Source organism: Dermochelys coriacea, chromosome 3, assembly GCF_009764565.3.
Source record: "Dermochelys coriacea isolate rDerCor1 chromosome 3, rDerCor1.pri.v4, whole genome shotgun sequence".
Taxonomy (NCBI): Eukaryota; Metazoa; Chordata; order Testudines; family Dermochelyidae; genus Dermochelys; species Dermochelys coriacea.
The window spans coordinates 58,356,371-58,371,286 of NC_050070.1; the positions used below are offsets into that span (position 1 = coordinate 58,356,371).

The window sequence follows — 14,916 nt, forward strand, 5'->3', positions numbered from 1 at the left end:
ATTTCATGTGGTATTAGTAGAAAAAAATTTCTATAGTGGGACAAAACTGTATATCACACTAACCTTCCAATGTGTGACTGACTGATCTCTATTATCTAAGTATTATTTACATGTGAATACATAGAGACAATCACATCCCTGAATGACTGCTCCCACAGCTCCCATCTTATGCATCTTCATGGCAGAATCTATCACTTTAGAGAAGAACAACCTCTGGCAGCAGAAGAGAGCCACTGCTGTGTTTCAAAAGGCTATCCTCAGAAAGACAAAGTCACACCTCAAGTTTGTGCCCAAACTGCTGTAAAATGACAAAAAAATTAAATTTGTTTTAAAATCCTCCAGAAGTTTTATCCAAATGGGAGAGGTAGTGCTGGTGTGCTGCAGAGGCAGTGGCAGCTGCATCTCTGGAGACAGAAAGGACTAATGTGTTCTTCAGTGAAAGGCTCTTAGCCTACGCCCATTGCTCACAGGTCTGACTGCCTCTAAGTAGCAAGGGAGACTGAAGACTCTCTCAGTGGATCTGTTCAATAACAGTTCAAGCAAATCGGGCTCTCTTGAAAGTCATATACTTGAACTTTTTGGCTACAAGGGCCACGGCTTCCTCTGTCCCACTTCTTCCAAGCTCCTATGCCAGGCCAGCTGAGGGAGGGAGTTACATGGGAAGACCGTGAAAGTTCTCCATAATGGTTGTATGTGTTTGAGGAGAGTGTAAGGGCAATAGTGAATTAAGAGAAATGGTGCCATATGCCTCAGTCAGGGCCAAAATAAAGGAATCGGCATCTTGATTCCCCAGAGGATCAAGCTCTCACCATGGAGCTCTCAGTCAGCACGAAGCAGCTGATAATCCATACCAAGCATCAGCAGAGCAAGAGTATTACACATATAACTAATATTTCAACCTGCGCATGGTGTACTAGGCACCCTGTGGTGGCAGGATGGACTGTATTATCTGAACCAGTCCTGGATCCCTGGACAGCAATTAGTCATTAGTATCCTGCACTGAGAGACCTGCAGGCTTGACAGAAAGCACTGCAGTTTTTAGCTATAGCCATTAACTCACATTTACCAAGCATGAAAAATAGCGTCAAAAGGAGAAACTAATACAAATTTTTACCATATAGTACAACACATCTGATTGTTTCCTGTCAGTGAGAGCAACTAGGCTGTGTAATATTGTCCCAATGGAAATGGTGGGATTCCTACATTTCTTAGGACTTATAAAATCAGCACTAAGAAATACACAGTAGAGAATAACTATGCAGTGTGGCAGTAAAGTAAACTAGCTGACCTAGGAGGTCTTTTCTATCTCTAACTGCTGTATGTTTTCATACATACATTTTCATTTGGTGTTAATATGAAATCCAAATAACGTAGCTAAACGTCATGCAAACTTGTAAATTCCAGAGCTGACTAGTTATGTATTGAAAACATAGGGATATATATTAGATGGCAAAAGCAGGAAAACATGATTAATCATTTATGAAATTGGTTTAATTTTCTTTAAACTTCATCTTTTGGAATTATTAATTATATTTGAAATAATTTATATTAATATGGGAAATCACCAAACACCAATTTAACAATAAATTCCTTTATTAAATCCAGAGGATACTTTATGCAATTTCTCTAAACATGCCTAACTAATAAGCAGTAACAAAACATTTATAGGCATTTGATCAAGATACTTACAAACTGGCTAACCCCAAGGGTGCTCAGATCCATATTGGTCAACTCCAGCATAATCAGGCAGGTATTAGCAATGATCCCTTTAAGAATTTACTTTTTATACCCTTAAACAAACACGTGATGTCATTGCTAATTACTGACTTCAGCTAAAAACCAATTTGAGATAATTCACCCTTATTTCCAGTCTTAATCTCAATAAGATTTACAACCTCCTTTGTTCCCAAGGCCTTTCATTTCTTATCTTCTCCCCCATTCCTTGCTTACCAGCAGAACAGTGAGAAGATTTGGGCATGTTTCTTTTAAGACGTTCTTTGTCTTGTTACTGCAGTTCTTTATTTTATTAGCTACTTTTGAAACCACACAGCCTTCCCACACTGCAAGTAATGCTACTTATTATTCTCATGGTCTTCTTTTACTTCCTGATTGGGGCCTTCTTTACAAACACACATATTGATCCTTAACCAATTGTAAGCTAACTTTAATTCTTTAATTTTATGCTTACCCATTTATGAATTTGGTTTAATTTCATTTTCTTTAAACTCCATCTATGCTATAGTTTGAAATGTATTTCTTTTTTACTATCCATTAGAACTTTGTCCCATGGTGTTCTGTTTCAGATTCCTGTCTATTTTAAACCATAACATACTATTTCCCCCACCCCTACATGGTTCTAGAGCAGAGATGGGCAAACTATGGCCCTCAGGCCACATCTGGGCCTGTCTGTCCAGGACTGTCCTGCCCAGCCCTTGAGCTGCTGGCCGGGGAGGCTAGCCCCCAGCCCCTCCACTGCTGTCCCCCTCCCCGACAGCCTCAGCTCGCCGTGCCGCCAGCACTCTGGGCAGCGGGACTACAAGCTCCTTCCGGGCAGCACAGCTGCAAGAGCTGCCAGCCTACCCAGGTGCTCTAGACTGCGCGGCGATGTGGCTGGCTCTGGCCGGGCGGCGTGGCTGCCAGTCCCAGTGCTCTGAGCAGCATGGTAAGGGGGCAGGGAGCAGGGGGGTTGGATAAGGGGCAGGAGGTCCCAGGGGGCAGTCAGGGGACACGGAGCGGTTGGATGGGGCAGAGGTTCTGGGGGGCGGTGGTCAGGGGACGGGGAACAGGGGAGATTGGATAGGCATGGGAGTCCTGGGGGGCCTGTCGGGGGTCTGGGTGTGGATAGGGACGGGGCAGTCAGGGGACAGGGAACGGGGAGTGTGGATAGCGGGTGGGGTCCAGGGGGAGCAGTTAGAAGCGGGAGGGTCCCAGGAGGGGGCAGTCGGGGGACAAGGAGCAGGGGGGTTAGATGGGTCGTGGGTTCTGAGGGGGGCAGTCAGGGGATGGGAAATGGGAGGGGGCGGATAGGGGCCAGGCTGTTTGGGGAGGCACAGCCTCAGTTTCAGAACCCCGATGTGGCCCTCAGGCCAGAAAGTTTGCTCACCCATTCTAGAGTCTCAGACAGACTGTTTAGGCATATATAAAAAGACTGCCTGGGAGAAAAGATGATTTCTGGCTGCTGGAGATAGAGCAGGTTAGTATTCTAGGGAGGAGTCAGTGTTGCCCCAATCTACCTACACCTTGAACACCCCTCCTTCCGTGGCTTGCATTTCCCACATGATCTGCCTCCCTGCTACTAGTTCCTGACCTCTTCTGCAGGCAGAAAACCAGGAGGGGTTGCTGAGGCCAGGGATGGGAAAAAAAAAGTCATGGAACCAGCAGGGTAGAAGAGCACTGTGGTAGAGCCAACATCCTGGGCAAGCATCATGGGGCTGCTGAATTGCTGGAAGTGGTGAGGCATGTTTTCACACTCAGCAGTGTAGTTGTGGTCGTCTTGTTTAGTTCAGAGAAAAGCAATCTTCCTGGACTGTAATCTTCAAAGCAGGGACTATGTCATGATGCCTCTCAGACTAGGGCTCCAGTCCTTTTTGAGGCTTCTTCGTGCTATGGCAATTTAAACATTTTAAAAAATAATGACGTAAGAGTGTCAGAATCACTAAAGGAACTGACAATGCATTTGCTCAGCTCCAGACTCAGTAAACAGCACAATGACTAGAGCCCTGCGTGGATACAAAATTTGTACCTGCAGCCAATCTGCAAAAATGGTCTGTGGATATTTGCAGATTTGTAGGCTCTACTAATGACAAGCGTACTTGTACATAACACTATAATTGGCAGCAGGAATGGGGAGGAAAATGAAGGGAAATAAATACAAAACAAATGGGAAGCAAAACTTTGTACAAGAAGAATCTTCATGTCCCTGTAATCCTGATTTTTTCGGCTCTTGCATTTGATGTTATTGACATGAGGTGATGGTGCTAATATTGTTCTGTTTGGGCATTGCTCATACAAAACTTGTCTGAGCTTCAGGAGGAGTTTAGCCTCAGTAAAAATGCAGAGCAAGTCGTGTAGAGATTCTTGGGGTGTAAATGACGTAGTTTCATACAAAAGTGTCTGAAATCATTTGGAGCTCAATTCAATACAAAATAATTTAGCTTCTGCTTTCTGCTGGATGATGAATTGGGCCATTATTTACAAATAATTCTTATGGTAAAGTTGCCTTACACCAGTTGTTTTATTAGATTAGTTTAGGATACAGGGTATCATTCATCACATTATATTTAAATTATATTAAAATGACCCTGTTATATTTAATACAGTGACTCTGAGGAAAAGAGCCTTTCAGCTAGACAGGGGACTGAACTATTTTGTTCGTTTTTGTTTGTTTTACTTTCTACTTAGTATGTATGCTTGACTGTATGTAAACTGGTCTACTCAGTTTACATATAGTCAAGGTTTATGGTGAGTCTTTTTTGCCCTCTTGTGGTACAAATAGAAAACAAGCACTAAGCTAAAAGAAAAGGAGTACTTGTGGCACCTTAGCGACTAACAAATTTATTTGAGCATAAGCTTTCGTGAGCTACAGCTCACTTCATCAAATAAATTTGTTAGTCTCTAAGGTGCCACAAGTACTCCTTTTCTTTTTGCGAATACAGACTAACACGGCTGCTACTCTGAAGCACTAAGCCGTACTTATTAGTGTGCCCTGTTGTGTGCTTTAAGGCCCAATTCTTCAAATACTTTAGCATATGAGTAACTTAACTTGTGGGAGCATGCAAGTAAAGTCACCCAATGTGTAAGTGTTTGCAGTATCAGACCCTTAGTTTGTACCACACGTGAACACACAAAAATAGTTTAACATTTTGATTTTTAAAACTAACAAATACAAAGTAAATTCAAAGTTTTTGGATTTGTGACATAATTCTTTTATTTTGAAAAAAGTCCATAAAATTGCTATCATTAACCATAATGGGTGTTTACATTTATTAAAATCTATTATATAAATAGTTATTTCAGGACTTTTTAAAAGAAACAGATTGACTTATTTTTTAATTGAGAATTACTGATTAAATAGAATTTAACAACTCCAAAGGAACTCCTCAGTTCCATCATTTAAATAATCCCTGCGGTTTTATGTTTCATAGTAACTGACAGGTTTTAATAACATCATTCTTTTTACTTCTTTATTATTTGTATAGCTCATGTATCTCCTTCCCCTCCTCCCTCCTGTAGGATATTTTACATGTTTTCTTGGAATCCAGAAGAAAACTTCACACATCTGAGGGACAAGGGAATAAGGGCCTGATCCAAAGCCTATTGAAATTAGTGGGAAAATTACCATTGACTTCAATGAGCTCTGGATCCAGGCCCTAAATACTGATATTTTTGAGAACAGGACTCTACTGAAATTGACCCATTAAGAGCAGGTGCAATTACTATACAACTTCATGTCTGGAAAGAAATGGAAACAATCATCAAGGGTAGAATTTTTCAAAGTAATGAGTGTTAGCCTAATTCTGTTCCAACTGAAGTCAATGAAAAACCTTTAGGCTCAGAGGACTCCTAGGTTCAGAGGACGCAAGAAAAAAAGACCCTTGTTACATTAGGAAACATAGATACATTAAAAGAGATTCTCCCCAAAAAGCTAGAATCATCCTGAGTTCCAAAACAACACAGTCCCTTGGTCAAGCAAGGAAAAATGTTAAAACGGCCTTGAATAACCAAAGCCCTGGTCTATATAACAACTTACTGCTTCCAGACAAGGTGCTGATCTACAGTTCAGATTTTTGTGTATGCTGATTAACCAGGTTTATGGCCCGATAATGAAAACTGACCTTCTGCCTCAATTTTCTTGTACATGCCATCCCATAGTAGGAAATTGGATTTTTTCCCATATAATGTACTACTTCCCTTGCTCCACACTTCCTGTTTAGTCTCATATAGCACTTCATGAGGAGTGTGCATGGCAATTATGTACGGTTACCAAAAAAAAGAAAAAAGAAAAAAAGAACAACCATATTTTCTCCTAAATAAACCACCTTTGTAATGCAAGTTGTTTTGGAACAAGTCACATTAATTTTTTCTTCATAACCTGAACAAAGAACTGGATACATAGGGATTAGATGTTCTATCAGATTTTTAGGAATAGAACATATTGGAGTCATTTGACAACTATGTGAAAAAATTCCATTTCAAATATTTTCCCTACTTCAGGTTCCTCCATGTTAGAAATGACAGTGAGATATATTAGCTTGTGGAATTAGTCTCCCAGTGGAAATTTGTCCCTTTGCATATTAAAAACTACATTTCCACTGTGCAACATAGAGATTAATCCTGAACTGGCAGGGAGATGGAAGAGTTGTTCTAATAAGTCTCTTCCGTTTCTAGACTCTATGACCAAGATTATGTTTCATCCATTGTATCAGTGACACTCCACCTTATCTGAATTCACCATTTAACTTAATACTTACAATAATGCGACAAATCAAGAAACTAAGCCTTGTGAGAAAAGATCAATACTACTTAAAATAACAGGTTTATACATAATCAAAAGGTGTCCATTATAAATTTCAACTCTGACTGCATACTTTTTATAATAATGTGGTAAAGAAATAATACAAAGTACAGTTTTCATGAAATTCCATTTAAAGTAATACTAATCTCTAGTTATCACAGAGTGATAACCATGGCTTTTTATCTTCTTGTTGGCTGTCTTGCAGGTTAATTATGTAGTATAATAAAAATTAAATTAGCTAATGTTATAGCATGAAATATTAGGATTAAGGATGGTGTGATGAGATATATAAACCCCACACGGGTGAGTAAGGGGTTTGCCAGGCGGCCCTGCACAGCCACACCTGCAGGGCCTGCACAAGCTGGAGGCAGTGCTTTAAAAAGGGGAGAAGAGCTCTTCAGAGCAGGGCAGTGGAAGGGAGCAGACTGCTGCGCGGATGGGAAAGTACTGTCCAGGAGCCCATTGCCTGAGACTTGACAACACAGACCTATGCAAACCCACATAGGAGAGGCAAGTGACTGAGCAAGCAGGTCAGAGACTTGATTGGAGTAATTTATTCTGGGGAGCTAAAAGGGGCTGGGGACAGGAAGTTGTCCGTGGAGAGCAGTTTAGCACCCCAGATTGGAGCCTGGTGGAGAGAGCAGGCCCAGGAGCCCCACCCACCCCAAGAGGACACTACAACACTAGGAATCTTCATCTAGATGAGAGACCAGCTGAAAAAGGGTTTGTTGACTGTTCAAGGGCCCAGCCCTGCTGACCCTCAAAAAATATCAGGGCTAAAGGGGGGACTGAAAACCATTGGGGCCAGAGCACTGAAGGACCGGACTGTGCTTTCAATGGGGAAGACGCTCTGCTAAAACCCCACCTGACCACTAGGCAACACTGTTGGCGATTGTGCACATTCTACAGATGGGCCAACAGTTTTGTGCTCCCTACCTGCTTACTTGCACTAGAGTGTAGATCTTTCCAAGTTATGACTAGTGTCTTCCTTTTACCTCTCTTCAACCCAAAGCAGTATGGCCAAACTTTTCAGACTCCCAAATATGCTGAGCTTCCACAACTCCCATTTAAATCAATGGAAGTTACAGGAGCTCACATCACCTTTGAAAAATCTGATCACTTTTATTTAGGTGCCTAAAGATATATTCAAAATCTTTAGCCTGTATTTCTTCACATTTATGATTTAACACAAAATTTCCTGTTCTTAAAAAATACCCATTGAACATCTGATTGCCACACAAATTACACAAAATTGTGCAAAATGGTCTTTATGTGAAATTTACATTTCATCATTAATTACTTGCTGTTGAATGGCACTTTTGATTGCTTTGCGGTAAAATCCAACAGCCATATCTCACAATCCTTATTCAACCATAACTCCCATTGATTTCAATTGGGAAAATGTCATAATTGTACCTGAATGAGAACTGTGCCTCAGTCAAATCTCTGGACTGTAGTGTTTGGTCCCAAAGCAGCAAAAGAAGAATTAAAAAAGGAGAATACTGCCCTGCATGACGAGACACTGTTAATCTACAAATGAAAAATTAATGAGAAACAAATTGGATGCACAATTAAAGATACTTACAAAATGGGAAGTGTGATACTGTACTTATAAGGAACACAAGAAAGTGAATACTTTAAATTAATTATTATGTTTTTATCCTCCTCCCCCTAAAATCAGTGGTAAGTTTGCTGCTGACTTTAGTGGGAGCAGAATCAAGGCCTTTCAACTGCATGCAAAATTGTTTGGTTTGATTCAAATTGTCATTCATAGAGCCATCCACAGCTATATATTTATCTTTAGGTATTAGAGAGACAAGGCAGGTGAGGTAATATATTTTATTGGATCAACTTGTGTTGGTGTGAGAGACAGGCATTCGAACCACACAGAGCTTTCTCCACTGTGGCTCGAAAGCTTGTCTCTCTCACCAACAAAGCTGGTCCAGTAAAAGATATTACCTCACCCACCTTGTCTCTCTAATATGCTGGGACCAACTTGGCTACAACTACACTGCATATATGTCTAGGTATAGCTACCTAGATATAGATGGATATAACTTACTATTTTCTCAGTAGAAAATAAAAGCACACCCCTTTAATGTGCACAGATTTGTTTATATAAAGGAGAGTACAATTAGCATGGCAATTTTTATCATTTAAGTTATTCAGCACTGGAGTGCGTTAGATTAAAATTATACACATATAACTAGGAGGACATTTGCTAACAAAATGTGAAACTTTGAAAGGAATCAATCTACCAACAAAATGAAACTTATGACTTGTTGAGATTTAGCTATGAAAATTCCCTCAACATTAAGATCCTGGTGCAAGAAGTTGCTGAAGCACAAGCCTAACTTTCGCAAAAAGAAAGGAGTACTTGTGGCACCTTAGAGACTAACAAATTTATTAGAGCATAAGCTTTCGTGAGCTACAGCTCACTTCATCGGATGCAGACTAACACGGCTGCTACTCTGAAGCCTAACTTTGAGGACCTGAGCAGCCTCATTGACCTCAATGAGACTCGTCACCATGTTTAAGTACCTTGCTGAACTTGCACCTAACAGAAGAGCACACTTTGATGAGCACACATTTATAACTTTAAACAAGCTATTTAAAATCCCATGTAACATGTCTTTAACATGACAATTCTACACTTGCAAAATGCTGATTTCAGTGGAATTGTGCTTATAAACTCCACGAATCACCTTGAAAAAGAAGGGTTTTGTTGAGTGTAACTCAGGAGTTCAGAAGAAAATATCATCAGCTTAACTTAGGCCTTGTCTACACTACCAAGCTTTGACGACAAAAGTGATGTCGACACTCAAAAATCTGCATAATAAAAATCGGAATGTCATGTTCACACTCACTCCTTCTGTCGGCAGAGTGCGTCCACAGTTGGGGCACTATCATTGACAGTGTGAGCAATGGACTGTGGGTACCTATCCCACAGTCCAGCTCGACACCTTCTGTCACTAGGTGTTGTGGGAAGGCAGAGCGGATTGCAGCACATCTTAGAACTTGGGCTCAATGTCCCGTGATGCATTGCTTTCTGTCCCAGCACTCCATGGGCTTCCAGCTTTCTTTTGTGGCATTTTTCAATGGCCCTTCTTTGCTGTGCACCCCGGTATCTTTGTGAGAATGGATGGATCCTGCACTGCTCTCCTATTCTCTGTTAGCTGTCATGAAGACATTGCAGATGGCAGTGCAGTTAATCGCGAAGTTCCTAACTGAAGAAGCTCCCAGTTGAGTGACATGCTGTGTGATATGGCTAGGAGCAACTTTAGATTGTGTTTGGCATTCACAGAACAGCTGCATAGGGTAGATAGTCACTTTTGGGCTCGGGAAACAAGCATTGAATGGTGGGATCGTATCATCATGCAGATGTGGGATATTGAGCAGTGGCTAAAGAACTTTCGGATGTGGAAAGCCACCTTCCTGGAACTGTGTGCAGAGCTCACCCCAGCACTAAGGGACAAGGACACCACAGTGAGAGCTGCTCTATTGGTAGAGAAGCATGTAGCAATCACTGTGTGGAAGCTGACGACTCCAGTCGGCTGCGAATAAATTTGGAATTGGGAAGTCGACTGTTGGGTCTGCGTTAATGCAAGTGTGCAGAATAATTAATTGAATCCTGCTATGAAGGACCGTGACTCTGGGAAATGTATATGAAATAGTGGACAACTTTGCAGAAATGGGTTTCCCTAACTGTGGAGGGGCGATGGATGGCAAAATTTTGGCACTAGACCACCTTGCGAAGGTGTACATCAATAGGAAAGAGGTACTTCTCCATAGTATTGCAGGCACTTGTGGCTCACCGTGGGCGTTTCGCTGACATCAACATGGGATGGTCCGGGAAGGTGCATGACGCACGCATCCTCAGGAACACTGGCCTGTATAGAAAGCTACAAGTGGGGACTTTCTTTCCAAACCAGAAGATTACAGTGATCCTGGGAGATCCGGTGTATTCCTTACAGCTGTGGCTCATGAAACCTTACATGGAAAATCTGGACAGTAGTAAGGAGCAGTTCGACAACAGGCTGTGTAGATGCTGGATGACAGTGGAATGTGCCTTTGGCAGATTAAAGGTGCACTGGCAATGTCTTTATGGCAGATTAGACCTTAATGAGAATAATATTCCCACGCTGATAGCTGCATATTGTACATTGCATAATCTTTGCGAAGCTTTGAGTGGTGAAAGGTTTGAGTGGAGTGTGGAGGTAGAGCGCTTGGCTGCTGATTTTGAGCAGCCAGATACAAGGGCTATCAGAGGAGCCAGAGGGGACCAATTCAGATCAGGGAGGCTTTGAGGCAACACTTTGAAAATGAGAACCAGTAATGTCTATCTCTGTGATTGGTGCTGCAATGTTACATTACATGTAGTTTTCCTAGGAAGTAATGGTGATATCTGGGGCCTTACATTCCAGCAAGCACATGAATAAACTGCTTGTGTACGTATTGGTATTGCCTGCTATCTCAATTTGTAGAAAACAAATAAAGATGAGCAGGGCTTTGCAGCTGTGCTCCAGCTCCGCTCCAGTTCCAGGCAAAAACCTGCAGCTCTACTGCTCCGGAGCTGCTCCACGGGCTCCGCTCCAAAGTCCTGAAGATGAGTTACCACTCAAAAATTTTGCTTTTATTGCACAAGAAACAACACATCCAAACACCCAAAGATGCTTGGTGGGAAAGAAGGTACCAGGGAAGGGCAGATTTTCAGAGCTGTATGTAGGTCCAGCTATCATTATGAAAGTTGTCTGAAGAGGTGGAACGAAGGGGAAACCGAGAAGTTCCAGAAAGTGGACTGTGTGGGCGGAGTTTGGGAGGGGACATAGAAAAGAGTTCTGAATGTGCTGCAGGGGAGGGTAGGTACTGATCTACTCAGTCTGCAGCATTATTAAGGACTTCAGCTTCTGCATTTACTCCTGAATTACTTTAATCAACCGCTCAGTAGCGTTCTTAAACTCCTGATTTTCTTTTCTGGCCTGCCTTTCGGCTTCCACCACTCCTTGTGTTCCCTTTTCCCTGCATTGGAGGAGTGACTCCTTTTGGTGGTTCTCAGCCAGGTTTATCAGTAACACAGTTTTCCAGCCGAGTCACACTGTCCATATTAACTAGCACAAACTCCTTCCAGGGTATACAGTCCACCGGGGCCTATCTCAGTACTCCTCTCTCTCTAGACCTCCTTTCACTTTGGTCTCTAAGTAGTCCAGCCCTGGTATGGGACTGTATCTCCAGGGCTTCCTCACTGAAGACACCATCTTCCTGCAGCCCTCCCCAGGCTCAGTCCCTACTCAGTCCCAACAACCAGCCAGGAGCTCCCTCAATGCTCCCCCTGTCTCTGCTAGCAAACCATCCATAGCCCTGCTGCTCTTCCAGGCATCCAGGCCTGCAGTCCTTTTTTCTCCTGCTCCAAGCAGTAACTGACTACTGCTCTGCAGCTCCTTTTATATGGCCCTCCAGGGCCCTGATTGGCTGCTTCTCCTGCAGCTACTCTAGCCTGCATGGAGGACCTCTCCACTGCTCCTTCCCTGGAATGGGTGTGGTAGAACTGTGAGGCCTCTAGCAGGAAGCCTTTGAACCTAGTCCATCCCATCACATGAGAGTACATCTGCTACATGCTTGTGGCTTCCGCCCTACTCCCTATGTTGCTTGCCTGTGTGCCACTTTGGTCCCTGCACAAGTGATTGCTGAATCGCACGGGAAAGTTTCCTACAATGGGGAAGGAACAAAGTTGCTCTGCCAAGGAATCTTCTGCAGAGGATTACGAAGTTCCTCTAGAAAACTTTCCTGGACATCTCTCTGGAGGATTCCTGTGAGATCTCGGCGTGCATCAACACCCTGTTCCGCCATACTGATTAGCTACACAGAGAAACGTCCAGCTCACAGAAACACAGCCAGCTTTCTACATTTCTATACCCTGAACCCACCTCCACACTACACAAACCACAGCCACTTACCAGCTGTCTCCTCTTCTGCTTCTTGCTCACCGAAGAGCAACTGCTGAGACTGGCTAGACACCTTTGGAGTGGTGAACAGTTCCTGGATGCCTGCCTCACTGGGTGACTCTGCCAGAAGCTCCACATCATTTTCTAACTCCACCTCTTCATCAATGACTTTGTCCTTTGGATTAGGTCCTCTTTCCACTGCCTCCAGGCCCACCGCAGTATCCAGCGGGGCCCTTGGCAGTGGAGGTGGGGTCACCACCGAGGGTAGCGTTCAGCTCCTTATAGAACCAGTAGGTCTTAGGTGCAGCATCGGAGCGACCGTTTGTCTCCCTCGCCTTATGGTATGCCTGCCTCAGCTCTTTTATCTTTGCTCTGCACTGCAGTGCATCCCGATCACAGCCCTTTTCGCACAAGCCTCGAGAAATGTGCCTGTAGATATCCCAATTCCTACGACTCAAGTGCAGCTGGGACTGCACAGCCTCCTCTCCCCATATACTGAGCAGATCCAACAGCTCCGCAGTGGTCCAAGCAAGAGAGCGTTTGCTGCGATTACCTGCCATGGTCGCCTGGGAAGATGCAATGAGACCTCTCCATGCCAAGCAAACAGGAAATGGAATTTCAAAAATTCCGGGGGCTTCTAAGAGGGAGGGGTGGATGGCTGTTTATCTGACTGCAGGGCAGTGGAGTTCAAACTGCTGATCAGAGTGATCATGATGAGCATTGTGGGACACCTCCCGGAGGCCAATTAAAGCAATAAAATCAAGCGTGGTGTCTACACTGGCACTTTGTTGACAAAAATTTAGAGGAAAAAGACTTGTCTCTCATTGGGGTGGTTGTATTTTGTCACCAAAGCACAGCATTTTTGCCACCAAAAGTCGCATCGCAGTGTGTACATATTCATTGTTTTGTTGACAAAAGCTGCATTTTGTCGACAAAACTTTGTAGTGTAGACAAGGCCTTAGTTTAGTTTAGCTGATTTAACACTAAGCTGTCAATATTATGAAAAGATAGACAGAGCTAACATTTGAATCAGTATTGATGACTTTATTGTTTTACAAAAATGTATAAGGATTAATCTGGAAAAATGTTTCTTCCACAGAATCATGAAATTTCATGTTGCAAAGAGAAAGTTTAAAGAGACGTTACGTCCATATGATGTAAAAGATGTAATTGAACAGTATTCAGCTGGTCACCTTGATATGTTGTGCAGAATAAAAAGTCTTCAGTCCCGGTAAGGAAAGAATAATCCTTCATCATTGACGATCCTTCCTGTATAAAAATACCTTGAGCTATTTTGTCATTTAGCACCAGAAGAATTGTGTGTCTTTTACATTACCAATTTTTTTGGCCCAAGTTCCACCTGTGCTGCAGCTTAGTCTTCCGTTTTGTGAATGCAGTTAGCCCTGCAATTAAATTTTTTAAGTGCACTCATAAACTGATGGAATATTTAATACAGTGACTGTTTGAAAACTGTTTTCCAATCCCTTATAGTCTCATTGAAGTTAATAGAAGCTGAGGGCCCTTAGCACCACAATGGCCCGAATCCTATATTTTAATATTCTGGACTCCATACAGTAATAAACTGACACGTCCATGATACATATATATCCCTCCTTATATTTGCATTTGGGAAGCATTTCCCAGATTTAGAAGCCCAAGCTCTCTGTGCCCAACCTTTCCAATGCAGAGTTTTGCAGTTCCCTCCACCTCTGGTTCCTATATACTGTATGCCAGTTGGCCACTATGAAATGACATCTGAAGAACACCCGGAGGGCTCAATACCGCTCATTGGTTATCAGAGATATTGATTTATTTCAGTGAGCACTAATTATATATATATAATTCAAAGCCTATTGCCCTTATTGCTGAATATTACTTTTTTTAAACCTTCTCTTAAGCAACTTTCCCCTGCTTCATGTCACTAGTTTAGAGTAAGAGCACACATTACAATAAATCTCTCCATACCACTCTCAACACCTACTTATTTTTTAAAAATTCTATGTTGTGCTGGTTTAATACAGATAAAACTAAGCATGAGATATAAATGGTGGGCCCCATCCTTTAAACACTTCTGTTCATATTTGACCAATCGGACTACTAATGGTAGTAAGCAATGTACCCAGTAGTAAGTGTTTGGAGGACTGAGCCAATAACTTGAGACTAAACTATCGCTCACAAATATGTATCTATTATCATTTATTTATATGTGTAACAGATCTCACAACTAACAGTAAATATCACTTCATTGCCATTTAGCTTCACATTTTGCTCTCCCCAGATGCTTTAAACATCATTCCACACTCTTTTATAGTATTTTGTGAACTTTGATTACTATTATTTTAACAAAAATAAATCCATCCTTTTTCTTAGGCATTTTTCAGAAACTGTTAAATAGTTGTTGTAATTGTAATTTTCAATAGATGTGAACAGTGGATACTGCCACAATTTCACCATTTTCAG

At 42.3% G+C, this 14,916-nt stretch overlaps 1 protein-coding gene across 1 annotated transcript in view; it reads left to right on the top strand.

Annotated features, from left to right (window-relative positions):
* Positions 1–14,916, top strand: part of KCNQ5 (potassium voltage-gated channel subfamily Q member 5) — a 513,662-nt gene that overhangs the window by 492,607 nt on the left and 6,139 nt on the right. The window contains exon 12 of the mRNA XM_038397155.2: positions 13,556–13,687. Coding sequence (XP_038253083.1) covers positions 13,556–13,687 — 132 coding nt within the window. The remainder of the gene's footprint in view (positions 1–13,555; positions 13,688–14,916) is intronic.